The 11,721-nt window shown below is 45.4% G+C and overlaps 2 protein-coding genes across 2 annotated transcripts; one reads left to right on the top strand and one right to left on the bottom strand.

The window, feature by feature from the left end:
- Positions 1 to 835: 835 nt before the first annotated feature.
- LOC543042 (uncharacterized) lies at positions 836 to 5,644 on the top strand. The gene is made up of 5 exons (XM_044583513.1): positions 836 to 1,296; positions 1,727 to 1,830; positions 2,340 to 2,516; positions 2,870 to 4,791; positions 5,135 to 5,644. Exons 1-5 carry the CDS (start codon positions 1,160 to 1,162, stop codon positions 5,282 to 5,284), a joined length of 2,490 nt encoding a protein of 829 aa, XP_044439448.1. The 5' UTR covers positions 836 to 1,159; the 3' UTR covers positions 5,285 to 5,644.
- Positions 5,645 to 6,964: 1,320 nt separating this feature from the next.
- On the bottom strand, positions 6,965 to 9,251 carry LOC123165780 (transcription termination factor MTEF18, mitochondrial). Its single transcript, XM_044583512.1, has one exon. It carries the CDS (start codon positions 8,944 to 8,946, stop codon positions 7,051 to 7,053), a length of 1,896 nt encoding a protein of 631 aa, XP_044439447.1. The 5' UTR covers positions 8,947 to 9,251; the 3' UTR covers positions 6,965 to 7,050.
- Positions 9,252 to 11,721: the final 2,470 nt, after the last annotated feature.

Here is an 11,721-nt window from a genome sequence, read left to right as displayed (position 1 = left end):
AATGCGCTTCCACGATACATCTATCCTTGATGAATGAAATCTCTCTTTTGTGCATTCACACGTCTTTTTATTGCCTGTACTTTTTTTAACCATCCTTACACTCTTGTCGTGGCACCCGCCTCGCTCTCCCAGCTATCACACCTGGCGCTTCACTGTATCACCGGTTGTTAACCCTTCGACCAACCATTGCTCTAACAAACTTAGCATTATCATCTTACTTCACCTTTTTAAGGTGGTCCTCAAACCGTGAATGGCGCTACAATCGCCACTTTCCACTATGATTAGCATCCGGCGGACTAATTGATACATGTCAAATCATACTCAGCCGTAAACCTAAACGGCTAAACAAGGGTGCATCGATGAAACGAAACGACGAGTAAAGAGACAGGAATAGCGTGCAATGCTACAATCAGTTGCGGTATCCGTATGGCGTTCTCTTTCATTATTTAACCGTTCCATCAAAATAGACCACACAACAAAAGGTAGCAACGACGTCATCTTTGCTCCTTCCTCTCATCCATACATGCCCCCTTCACGGTTAGACACACCCACAAACATCCAAGCACCGATATTTCCTTTAAAACCGCATAAATATAATTTAAGAGAACTTCATTAAAGAACAAGAAAAAGCCAATAAGCCTAGCCACCTTGCCAATCACCACTCTCCTAGTCATCATCATCATCCATCACCTCTCTCTTACCATCTGCTCTGCCAATAGAGAACAAAATCCTCAACCTCTTCTATAGATTCTCTCTCCTGTTAAAATAAATAAATTAAAAAACTACTATAAACGAGAAAATAATAAGAGGGAGACCTTCCCTTCCTCTCCTCCGGCCTAACCCACCCCACCCCCCTCCCTCTCCTCCAAGCATCCACCGTCCCGGCCAAATCAGCCCCCTCCCCCAGCTCAAGCAAGAGCGCCATTCCCGCGGATATAGAAGAGGAGAGGCGAATTCACCTCCCCCTGACCTCTCCGTCCCCCAAAATCCTCCGAAAACCTAATCCTTGTCCCCGGAAAGATCCTCCTTTTCTTGGTTTCCACTTTGCTACAGATAAACAAAGCTATATATAGCGTTTTGGCCACGTTTCTTGGCCTCCGCTGTGGGTTGTTGTTAATTCGAGGGAGTCCAATTCGCGTGCAACTGAAGGGGCCCGGCCATGGCGGAGGAGGAGAGGCGGCGGCGGTTCTCGAGTCTACGCAGCGTCCGGTGGCGGGTCGATCTCGGCATCCTGCCGGCGTCGCCGGAGGCCTCCGTCGAGGAGCTCCGCCGCGCTGCCGCCGATTCGCGGCGGAGGTGAGCCCGCCATCCTTGTTCCCGGGTGTTTGCTGGTGTTTTGTCTTCTTGCGGCAGGAATCTGCTCTGCTCTGTTTTTCCTGCTTAGCTGGCTCGGCGCTGTTATGGCTTTCATTTGATTCTTGCGCGGTCAGGTGTTGATTTCGTCCAGATGGTTGTGTTTGTTAGTAAATTACTGCAATCACCGGCTGCTAATGCATCTAATTTGGTTGTGGTCATATGAACATAGCTCGTCGATTGCTAGATTTCTGACTCTGTCGGTGTTATCTGCACATGGCCATGTGCCATGTTTGTTTCATGAGATGAAATTTCGGCGAGAGAGATTGGTGCTGTTACTGATCTATAAATGATTGGGGCAAATGAATTTTGCTCCTTGCTATTTCTTTCTACCTAAGGATGACATGTTTATTTTGTTTCATGCTTGTTGTAGGTATGTTAGTTTGAGGCGCCGTGTTCTGGTAGACCCTCATCTTCCAAAGGAGGAGGCTAGATCACCTAACCTCATCGTGGACAACCCGCTCTCTCAGAACCCAGGTATTTGATCCTAAACATGATCTTGTGAATTGTGATGATGACATGGTAAACAAATTACAAGGGTATCTTTGAACATGGATGACTTGTTATCTACTACAAACACTTGCGTGATCACTCACCATCACAGATTTGTACTGCAAAGTGTTTTCCTGAATTTCCGTGGGTTGTGATGCACTTCATTTATTAAACGATGAGTGGTGCTTGACAAGTGTTATGTAACACATTAAGATATAAATGCGTACTCTTTTTATTAATTTATTATTGTTCATAATTATTTATTAGGGCTCTTTTCTACTGGTATAATTACTGGTGTAGTAGCTATGCTAGTGCAGAGGGGGGATGAAACCAATTATTCAGAGTGTGAATAGCTTGCTCACACAAAATTGTGCACTTTTTCTATGATGATAATTGATATGTAACAAAAGCCTCCAAGTGTTGCTTGATACTTTGTGCGACATCTCTGATTCCAAGTTTCCATCTTGATATTTTCATTTAACTTTTTTCTGCAGAGAGTAGCTGGGGTCGGTTTTTCAGAGGGGCAGAGTTGGAGAAGACTGTGGACCAAGATTTGTCTCGCTTGTATCCCGAAGATGGTAGTTACTTCCAAACACCTACTTGCCAGGCCATGCTGCGTAGGATACTGTTAATGTGGTGTCTTCAGCATCCACAGTATGGTTACCGCCAAGGTAAGAAACTCCTTGCGCATGTAGAAGAAACAAAGTTCTCAAGTTGTTTCAAGGAATCTGGTTGGCTTTCTCTTTTCAACTGAGAACTTCATGGGTCTAAAATCATCTAGGGCTGTTAATCTTTGCACGAGACTAAGTTGGTAAAAATTACCATTTTATAAAACAAGAGTATAATATCTTAAGATGGCATTGTTGAAGCATATTAATTAGCTTTGAGATCTCTTAATAGCAATGCTGGGTAGCACTAAAGTATCTTTTGACTAAGTAGCATGGCCACTTCAGTATATCTTTTCATTTATATTTTCTTGTTTAATTGCTGAATATGGCCTGACATATGGCTCATCTTGACACAGGAATGCATGAGCTATTGGCTCCACTTGTGTATGTTCTTCAGGTCGACATTGATAAACTATCGCAAATACGAAAACTCCATGAAGACTGCTTCAATGATGATTTTGTTGGAGTACCTTTCCCAGATACTGATATGGTTTTTAGTTATAAACCTAGAAAGGACCCAAAGTGGCATTCAGGAACTGACAATGAAAATGATTCTGAAAGTGCCTCCAGAGCTAACAGTCTTGATGAGCTTGACTCAGATACAAAAGAAATAATTTTACTTAGTGATGCATATGGAGCTGAAGGTGAACTAGGCATTGTATTATCTGAAAGATTCATGGAGCATGATGCCTATGCCATTTTTGATGGTTTGATGGATGGGGGTGGCGGAGTGGTTCGCATGGCAGAATTTTACTCTCCATCCAGTGTTGGATCTAGCTCAAGTCTACCACCTGCTATTGAAGCCTCCTCAGCGTTATATCATTTGCTTTCCATTGTTGAGCCATCTCTTCATAACCATTTCATTGAGCTGAAAGTGGAACCTCAGTGGTTTGCACTTCGTTGGCTGAGGGTCTTGTTTGGACGAGAATTCGGCCTCAGTGATCTCTTAGTAATATGGGACAAAGTTTTCGCCTGTTCCAATAGTATGCTGCTAAATAGTGACGAGGAATATAGCTTTCGGATCTTGTGTTCAGATAGAGGGGCATTCATTGCAGCTATGGCAGTCTCTATGCTTCTTCATGTTAGATCGTCTCTGTTGGCTACCGAGACTGATGTCTCTTGTCTCCAGAGATTATTGAATTACCCGACGAATGTTGATGTGCAGAAGCTAATTGAGAAGGCCCAGTCCCTGCAGTCTACTGCCATTGATGCGAACACTTCATCCCCATCTGTCCTATTAAATAGGGATATCGGCGAGTATGACAGAGTTAACAGTATTCTCCCTATTTCAACTCCTCCGAGAACTCCATTGCATCCTTTATCCGAGAGTTACTGGGAAAAGCAGTGGAGAAATTTGCACACTGATGGGACATCTCCCAAGGAGACTGTGAAGGGTCATTCTTTCAGCAGAGAAATAAAGAAATCCTTGAGGCAGAAACTTGGTTTGTCTAGGACAGAGTCAGATCCTTCTCCAGTGAAAGCAATCAGTGTGAAAAGTGATGCTCGGAATTCAGCAAGGCGATGCCTTCTGAATACTTTGTCAGATAGTGTGGGGAGGTCTCATGAAATTGCAGGGAAAATTCAAGAAGATGAATTCCCTATTGTCTCAACTCACAAGGAGCCTCCAGTGAGTTCCGCAGAGCCTTCGCAACCAAGAGCAGCTGCTGAAAGTGTAACTGTAAGCCCACCGTGCCTGGCTAAACTCAGCCCTCTAGAAAATCCACTGGCTGTGCCAGCTGATGAGAGCACAACACAAATGACACAATGTGCAACAGAAGCTTGTTCTTCTAGCGGTGAGAACTCTCCAGTGTTCTATGCAGCCGTTGCTGGTAATGAGCATGAGAACATTCAAGATAACGATTCTGAGAGAAGTAGTGTCATTTCAATTTCGTATGGTGGTGACAATGACAGGGATGAAATACTGCAAGATGAGTCATCCAGCTGTAATCATGATGGCAGTAGTGTTCAAGATTCAGAAGCAGAAACTTCTGATAAAACTGCAGATCCAGATGGATCCTCTGAAAAAACTGTGGTTTCTAATGAAAGGAAGCCATTTATCAGTAAATTTCAGTGGCTGTTGAAGCTAGGGAGACCCTCAGGTGAAGGCAGCATCGAGAAGGGTAGCGGTGAGAAATCAGATGGTAAAGATGCTGTTGACGCATCCTGCTCCGAAGGGAATTCGAATAACCCGCGTGGTAACACAAAGTTGGCTGCTGGTGATAAGAAGGTGATGGGCACATTTAAGAATCTTGGACAAAGCATGCTCGAGAATATCCAGGTATATCATATGCAACATCCTTTTGTGATACTTTTTGGTAGTCCCTATCCTGATAAAAGTATTTGAATAATTTTCTACATCAAATGTTTGTTTCTTACCACTTGGTAGAATTGCTTGGCTTGCGTTCTGAAGTCATTAGTGAAATACTCCATCCGTATCAAAGTATAAGACATTTTTTGACACTGTCATATTGTCAAAAAACATCTTATATTTTGATAAAACACAATTGTTCTGTATCTTTATTTGCTAAACATGTATGGTGTAACTTGGATCATGCCTATCTATGCATCACTAGCAATGGATCATGCCTTCATCACTAACAATGGTTGCAATGTAATTATAGGTGATCGAGTCGGCGTTTCAGCAAGATCGCAGCCAGCCCGGCCCGATGGAGAACTTCTCAAACAACATCCTGGGCGGCAAAGGACAGGTGACCGCAACCGCAGCTCTGACCGAGCTCCGCAAGATCAGCAACTTGCTCAGCGAGATGTAGCCATCCATGTAAGGCGGCATACCCACAGGCCGTCTGTTCCTGCCCAACCCACCCCTCTCTAGCTCAGCAGTCGATGGCCTGCCTGGTGATAACAAGCGAGGTGCCTCGGCCATCTTGTCCACCGGTGCTCCTGCGCTGCTCCATATGTACATATAGGTTCCATTCGAGTCCATCATGTAACTAATTAAGGCACTTGTACGTACGTACCTAAGGAACTCCGATCAATCTAGGTGTCACCGCGACGACGAGGCAGTAGTTTACGTCTGTCAGCGTTAGAAGGATGTATTTTTTGATGGAAGAATTTTGTAAGATTAACTGGTCAAGGGGGGAATAAATGGAAGGAATAGTTCCATTGCTTCAGTTTTTCTTTCCTGTTGACGCATGTGCTGAAGATACTGTACCTGATTGGTCATCCTCAGTCAGGTTGGAACGGTCGGACTGCAATCCATCCCGGCGTGCCCTTGTCGGGGCATTATCATGAGCGGCGTGGTCCAACGGAGGAGGGAAACTACACTGCGATTTCCAATTCCAAGTGGCAGTGAGTCAGCAATCCTATTCCTATCCACCCACCTCCACAGCGATTGACCTTGACTACACAAGATAGCGCAGTTTCAGTTGGCTGCTGGCTGCTCAGATGCCACAAGCATCAAGGCTTTGAAGCTTTGCTAAACAGAATGAATGGTGCCCGCCCATTGCGAACATGCATTATTCTCTCTATTCCAAACATAAGGTGTATTAGTCTTTTCATAAAAGATTATAGAAAACTATGTGAACATCTCCAATACCAAATAAACAAAATATGAAAATATATCTCATGATGAATCTAGCGATACGTATTAGGCATTTTTGTTATACCTACTTTCTTCTATAAACTAGGCAAACAAAGAGCAGTTTGACTTCTGTAAAGTTAACACCCCCTATATTTTGGAACAGAGTATTTCTTTAGCGCGGAAAAGAAAGACACGTTGTTGTACAACATGGTGCAATCGTAAAAATCCATCCAAAAATACGACCACCGTGAATTCTACAAGAAAAACAAAACCACGCAAAAATATTTGCGTATCAATGAAACTTATTCATCATCTTTCAGTGCCGGGGTACATGTGATGGAAATGAGGTATACATGATCACTGCTGCGTTGCCTAGCACCAAAATTATGTTAACAGCATCTCTCTATACAAGAATCTGTTGACAGCAAATCCGAAACAAACTGAAAGCAGCGAACCTTTTTCTTCACCTTGAACCAGTTACATGCCACTAGCACCTACCAAGGACATTGGCCATTTCCAAAGATATAACAAGCTGAAAGTATCAAATACTCTCTCCGTCTCGAATTAGTTGTCTTAGTGTTAGATACATCCGTATCTAGACAAATCTAAGACGGCTAATTTGGGACGGAAGTAATACTTGACCATATCATACTGAAGCATCTATAATGTTTCCCTGCAGGCAGGAAAAGTGAAATAGATTCAGCACTACCACTGGGCGGGGAACAACTACTCTTTTTTTCTTTCCTCGAGTTGATCATCAAACTCTAAAATGTCAAGCTCTCAAAAACATGGTCCGATGGTTTACTGAATCTTTGGCCTGGAACAATCACCAGCACAAGCTAAAGTCAGTTCCTGCAGCAGAGAAGAAACACCATCCACACGACCACATTATGAAAGAGGACAGCTGATGTGCCTAATTATCAAAGAATAGCATTATGTGAGCAAATGTAGACAGTGAAAAAAGTTAATTCATCAAAGGCAAGGGTGCTAATGATCTCAACTACAAGGCATGTTTTTGTCCTTAGCTACTTCCCTCTTATAGTTTTCCCAAACTTCAGGTCCCATGGGATGCTTTTTCACAAAATAACTCATGAAACATTTGTCTGAGCAGGCTAGGATTGTGCTTAAAGCCAGCCGGGATGTAACCACCCCCCTTTCTAGCAGCCAATTGTACATGAAAATCCTGACTTTGGTTCTTTCCACGGTAAATGACAGGCAAGCAGGGAAAGCAACCAGATCACTCAGAGTATACCCTGAATGATTTATAAGGAAGGATATCTTTGACTCGAGCACATCAATCTTCTGGTTCAGAATCTGTGGAGCCAGCTTGATCATGTTTACTACCTCTTTTGGGTCCAACCCAGTATTGTTCACTAAGAACTCGTACCGATCTTGTAGTTCGTCACCTTTACCACGGAAGGTTTTGAGTGCCTTCTTCATATCTTCAGAGCCTTCAACAAATCCTATGCTTTTCAAGAATTTTATTCTCTCATTGAATGATGCTTCAAAGGGGTCAATTTTTGGTAGCTGGCTGACTTTTGACCCTAATGTGTAACTCATCAACAGTTTCGGGTCCTCCAGTATAATCTTGCGCAGGCGCCTCTTTCCCACATTGAGATTTGTAACAATGCTGTTTGGCATCTTCAATGGGGCAGAACCAAGGATTAATCCATGAGAAAGAACAAACTTGTTAACATCCTCATCGCTTATGCCAATCTCAGCTAAGAACAGCATTCCCCTCCGTAGGTTACTTGTGAAATCCTCGACCGACACATTTGGGAAGTCCATAAAAAGATCATACAGCTCTTTTTTTCCACATCCCGCTTTTAGCATCATGAGAACCGCTGTAAATAGCATCTTTCCTGAACCATCCAGCAAGAAATCTGGATTTTGCCTGACCAATTTACCAACAGCTTCCTTAGTAAATCCCAAGTTAACGAAGAACTGGGGAACTCGAACCATCTTTCTCCAATCATAAGACTTCCTAGCAGATAAGAACTGACTAATCCAGTCCCGCTGGATCCCAATGTCGTCTAGCCACTCCAGGATCTTCAATTCCACATTCGGGTCACGAACCAATACAACAGGAGTAGCAATTACGAGCTTGATCACACTGGTCCTACTGAACCCAAGTTCCTCAAGGGCCTTCAGCTTAGATGCAAGCACACCATGGCCAAAACTAAAGACCTCCATAGCATCCCGGTATATCCTCCCTATCTTCCTGCGCGCAATGCCGTAATTGCAAAGCAGGCGGAAGTTGCCGAGCAACATCTCATCGTCCGTGAGAAACATGAGATCCCGAGGCAAGAACGCACTGCACTCGCTCGGTCTGAGGCCGATGCTCTCCAAGAAGGGCTCAAACTCGTTGACAGGATTGAACTGAAATAACCGCACCAGGGCCTTGCTGACCCTTTCATCCTTCATGTCCCTCTTCTTCACCTTGGACCTGAAGACCAGCTCGGTTCCCCCCTCCGGGGGCTCCTTGAGGGCGTCCTTCACCTCCTCCAGCAGCTTGCTCAGGTAAACAGGCGAGCGCTTGCTTATATGCTCGGCGTCGCTGAAGCACATGCCCCGCGTGACATGGAGGTACTCCATGAACGTCTTCTGCGCGGCGCGGACTTCCCGCCTCCTCTCCATTTGCCTGATCTTCCGATCCACTTCGTCCTCCTCCTCATCCACCAAGGTTTCCCCCTCGCTGTGGATGGGAGCAGCTGAATAGGGCCGCCGCTGAATCCCATGATCAGAAGCAACCCGATCCGATGCCGCGAATGATCCTTGGACATGCCGCCAGCTGGCAGCACAGCACGGCGGCACTCTGGAGGGTTTGTCGAGGGCACCAGGAGCCCACCGGAGCCGGGCTGCGCTTAATGCGGCGCGAAGGTGGTTGTTCATGGCGAAAACGAAGCAGCGAGAATCGCGCCAGCTTCAGGACCAAGCGGGGGAGGGCCGGAGGGGGCTCTGCTCCACGGCGTGCCGCTGACGCCTGCACGCGTCGCAGATTCCAGGGGGCCAAGACGACGTCGGAGGCTCAGACGAAACAGGGTCGCGCGGTAGCAGCCTGCGTCAGGGCGCAGGTCACGCGCGAGCAGCTGGAGGTCGGCGCGCAGCGGGACGAGCGGCTGCCATGACGGCGACGGCGACGGCGTCGAGGCGGCTGGGAGGACCTGGGGTTTGGGGGCTGCGGGGCGATGCGGCTGGCGCTTGGATGAAAGCCCAGAAAGGTCAGAGACTTGACGCTGATCCGTGTGTTATTGGGCCGGGCCGATCCGAAATGGAGCAGCTGTACAGTAAGTATGTTATAAGGCCGAAAAGGTTGACATATGGGGCCTAACTTGTTAGAAAGTACAACCCCACTCATATACATACCCGTATGTAAGACATGGAGTATTTGATCCGAGCTCATATACTCCCGTGTGAACAGTAAAATCCAAAAAAATAGTAAAAAGTTTCAAAAAAATCTGATTTTTTTTGTGATTAACATTGATAAATTTTCTAACTGTATGCAAAATTTCAGGTTGAAATGACATTAGTGGTGGTCTGGGCCAAAAATTTTTTGATGGTCTAAAAAAACTATTGTTGGAAGCATTTTGGAGCATCGATTTTATAATTTTTGCCTAGACCTCCACGAATGTCATTTCGACTTGAAATTTTGCACGCAGTTAGAACATTCATCAATGTTCATATATATATATTTTTTTTTTATTTTTTTACTATTTTTTGGATTTTACTGTTCATGCGAGAGCATATGAGCCCGGAATCAAAAAAGCACTTTTGGTAAAGTATGCAATATTCAGTTTATGTATTGAGAGGCTGGCATTTAGGACCCAACTTGTTTTAAGGTCCGTCCCCATTTGTGTACATTTGGATCTCCAACGATGAGGCCAAGGATGCAAATTTTGATTCATTTGGACCCAACTCATTAGAAAGCCCCCTCTCATTCATATACGCGCGACCTCCAACAATTACGCAAGACACAACATTTGATTCATATACTGAGAGGTTGGCACATAAGACCAACCATGTTTAAAATGTCGTGCAAGAGTTATAAGTCTTTACCTTACAAACCACTCTTCCAACTTGCGCGAGGCGTTTTCCCCTACCCTAGCTGTCGCCACAAACCAGGCGACTAGGGAGGCGGATCTTCTTCCACCGATCTCCACCGTCCAGGGCGCTGGCCCCCTCTCCCTCCGGCTGCTACTCCGGCGGTAGGAGGGGGGAGGGGGGCGTTCCTCTGCTCTGTAGTCAGGGTTTGGATTTGTAGGTCGTGGTGCGTCATTGGGGTGGTGGGAGCGGCGCCCAGGTGAATAAATCTGCCTCAACTCCACTCCCACACTGGCGGTGCTCATCATGCGTGTTGATGGCATTGTGTGTTTGCTGATCCTTCAGATCGGCGGCGTTAGGGTTCATGGATGGTGTTGGCGAAGCGGCGGCGGTGACTCCATCAGGTGTGTCTCTCCTTCTGCTATGTTCCCATTGCTGCGTCGTTGTCTCCTACGTCATGGTGGAGCAGAGAGGTTTTGTTGTCTAGGAGTACGCGCAGACGGTTGTCTATGCAAGTGACAGATGGAAGATGGTGCATCTTGTGCTCGGTTTGTGGTTAGAGGCTGACAGTTCTGGTTTCCTCCTCCAACGTCATAGTCGTGCGGGCGTGTCAGTTCTGAAGTTCGATGGCGTGTCCGGTGACATATTGCCCCGCTCTGATTCTTTCAACGACAATGGTTTTGCTTCAAGCAAACTACTTTAGAGATCTGTAAAGTTGTTGATCAGCGATGGAGTTGCATCGAGCTCGGGTAAAGAGGTGATCTGTCTCATTTTCCTTAGTGGAGAGGGACATGCACTGTTTTTTTGCATAGGATTATCCTATCTTTTCAGTCCTGTAATGTCGATGTTTATGTGACTTGTAATTGAATATTTATTTTATTAATGAGACACGTATATCATGCAAAAAATGTTTAAAATGTCCGCACTCGTGTACATACAGATCTCCAATGATGACATTAAATACGTAGAATTTGGTTCATATACCAAGAGACTCCCATCTTTTTTTAAAAGAAGAATATATTAATATCACCAAGATACCAATTACGCCATCCTCTGCACCTACAAAATGTCATGGACATCCAGGATGCACACAACCAAAGAAGAAAAAAAAGAAAGGGAAAGAAAAGTCCCGCCACAGCGATCGGCTCCTCTCAACAGCAGCACACCTACCACCACCTAATACAACACGCGAAAACATAAAAAGTCTCCAAAAGCAACGCCTCCAAGAAGGGAATAGTGCACAAGCGCCGTTGTTGCCCGATCCAAGATCTTAGGTTTTCACCCTGAAGAATGTCCGTGTTCTCAAAACAATCTATAATGCCTAAATAGTTCATCCCCACTGACCTATTTCTCTTGACATGCAGGCAATCCACATCAGCACCCTTGCCACATCAACGTGCACTATATTCTCATGCGTCCAGGTCATCATGTTGCTCACACCGTCCGCATGTTACATCCCACGACTCGATTTATTGCTGCTGGGCTATACTACGAAGCCGCATCATAATGAGGCCCACACCTTCCCGTCTGATCCCCTTCCCCTACCCGAGTCTCACACCTTCCCATCTGATCCCCTTCCCCTACCCAAGTCTCATACATTCCCGTCTGATCCTCTTCACCTACGAT

The sequence above is a fragment of the Triticum aestivum genome, chromosome 7D, assembly GCF_018294505.1.
Source record: "Triticum aestivum cultivar Chinese Spring chromosome 7D, IWGSC CS RefSeq v2.1, whole genome shotgun sequence".
NCBI classification, from domain to species: domain Eukaryota; kingdom Viridiplantae; phylum Streptophyta; class Magnoliopsida; order Poales; family Poaceae; genus Triticum; species Triticum aestivum.
Note: the sequence above shows the minus strand (reverse complement) of the source record. Positions and strands in the feature narration are given on the sequence as shown.

Coding starts and splice junctions, on each gene's coding strand:
- LOC543042 (XM_044583513.1), top strand. CDS start 1,160: ATGGCGGAGGAGGAGAGGCGGCGGCGGTTCTCGAGTCTACGCAGCGTC. Junction 1,297..1,726: donor GCCGCCGATTCGCGGCGGAG/GTGAGCCCGCCA, acceptor TGCTTGTTGTAG/GTATGTTAGTTTGAGGCGCC. Junction 2,517..2,869: donor ACAGTATGGTTACCGCCAAG/GTAAGAAACTCC, acceptor ATCTTGACACAG/GAATGCATGAGCTATTGGCT.
- LOC123165780 (XM_044583512.1), bottom strand. CDS start 8,946: ATGAACAACCACCTTCGCGCCGCATTAAGCGCAGCCCGGCTCCGGTGG.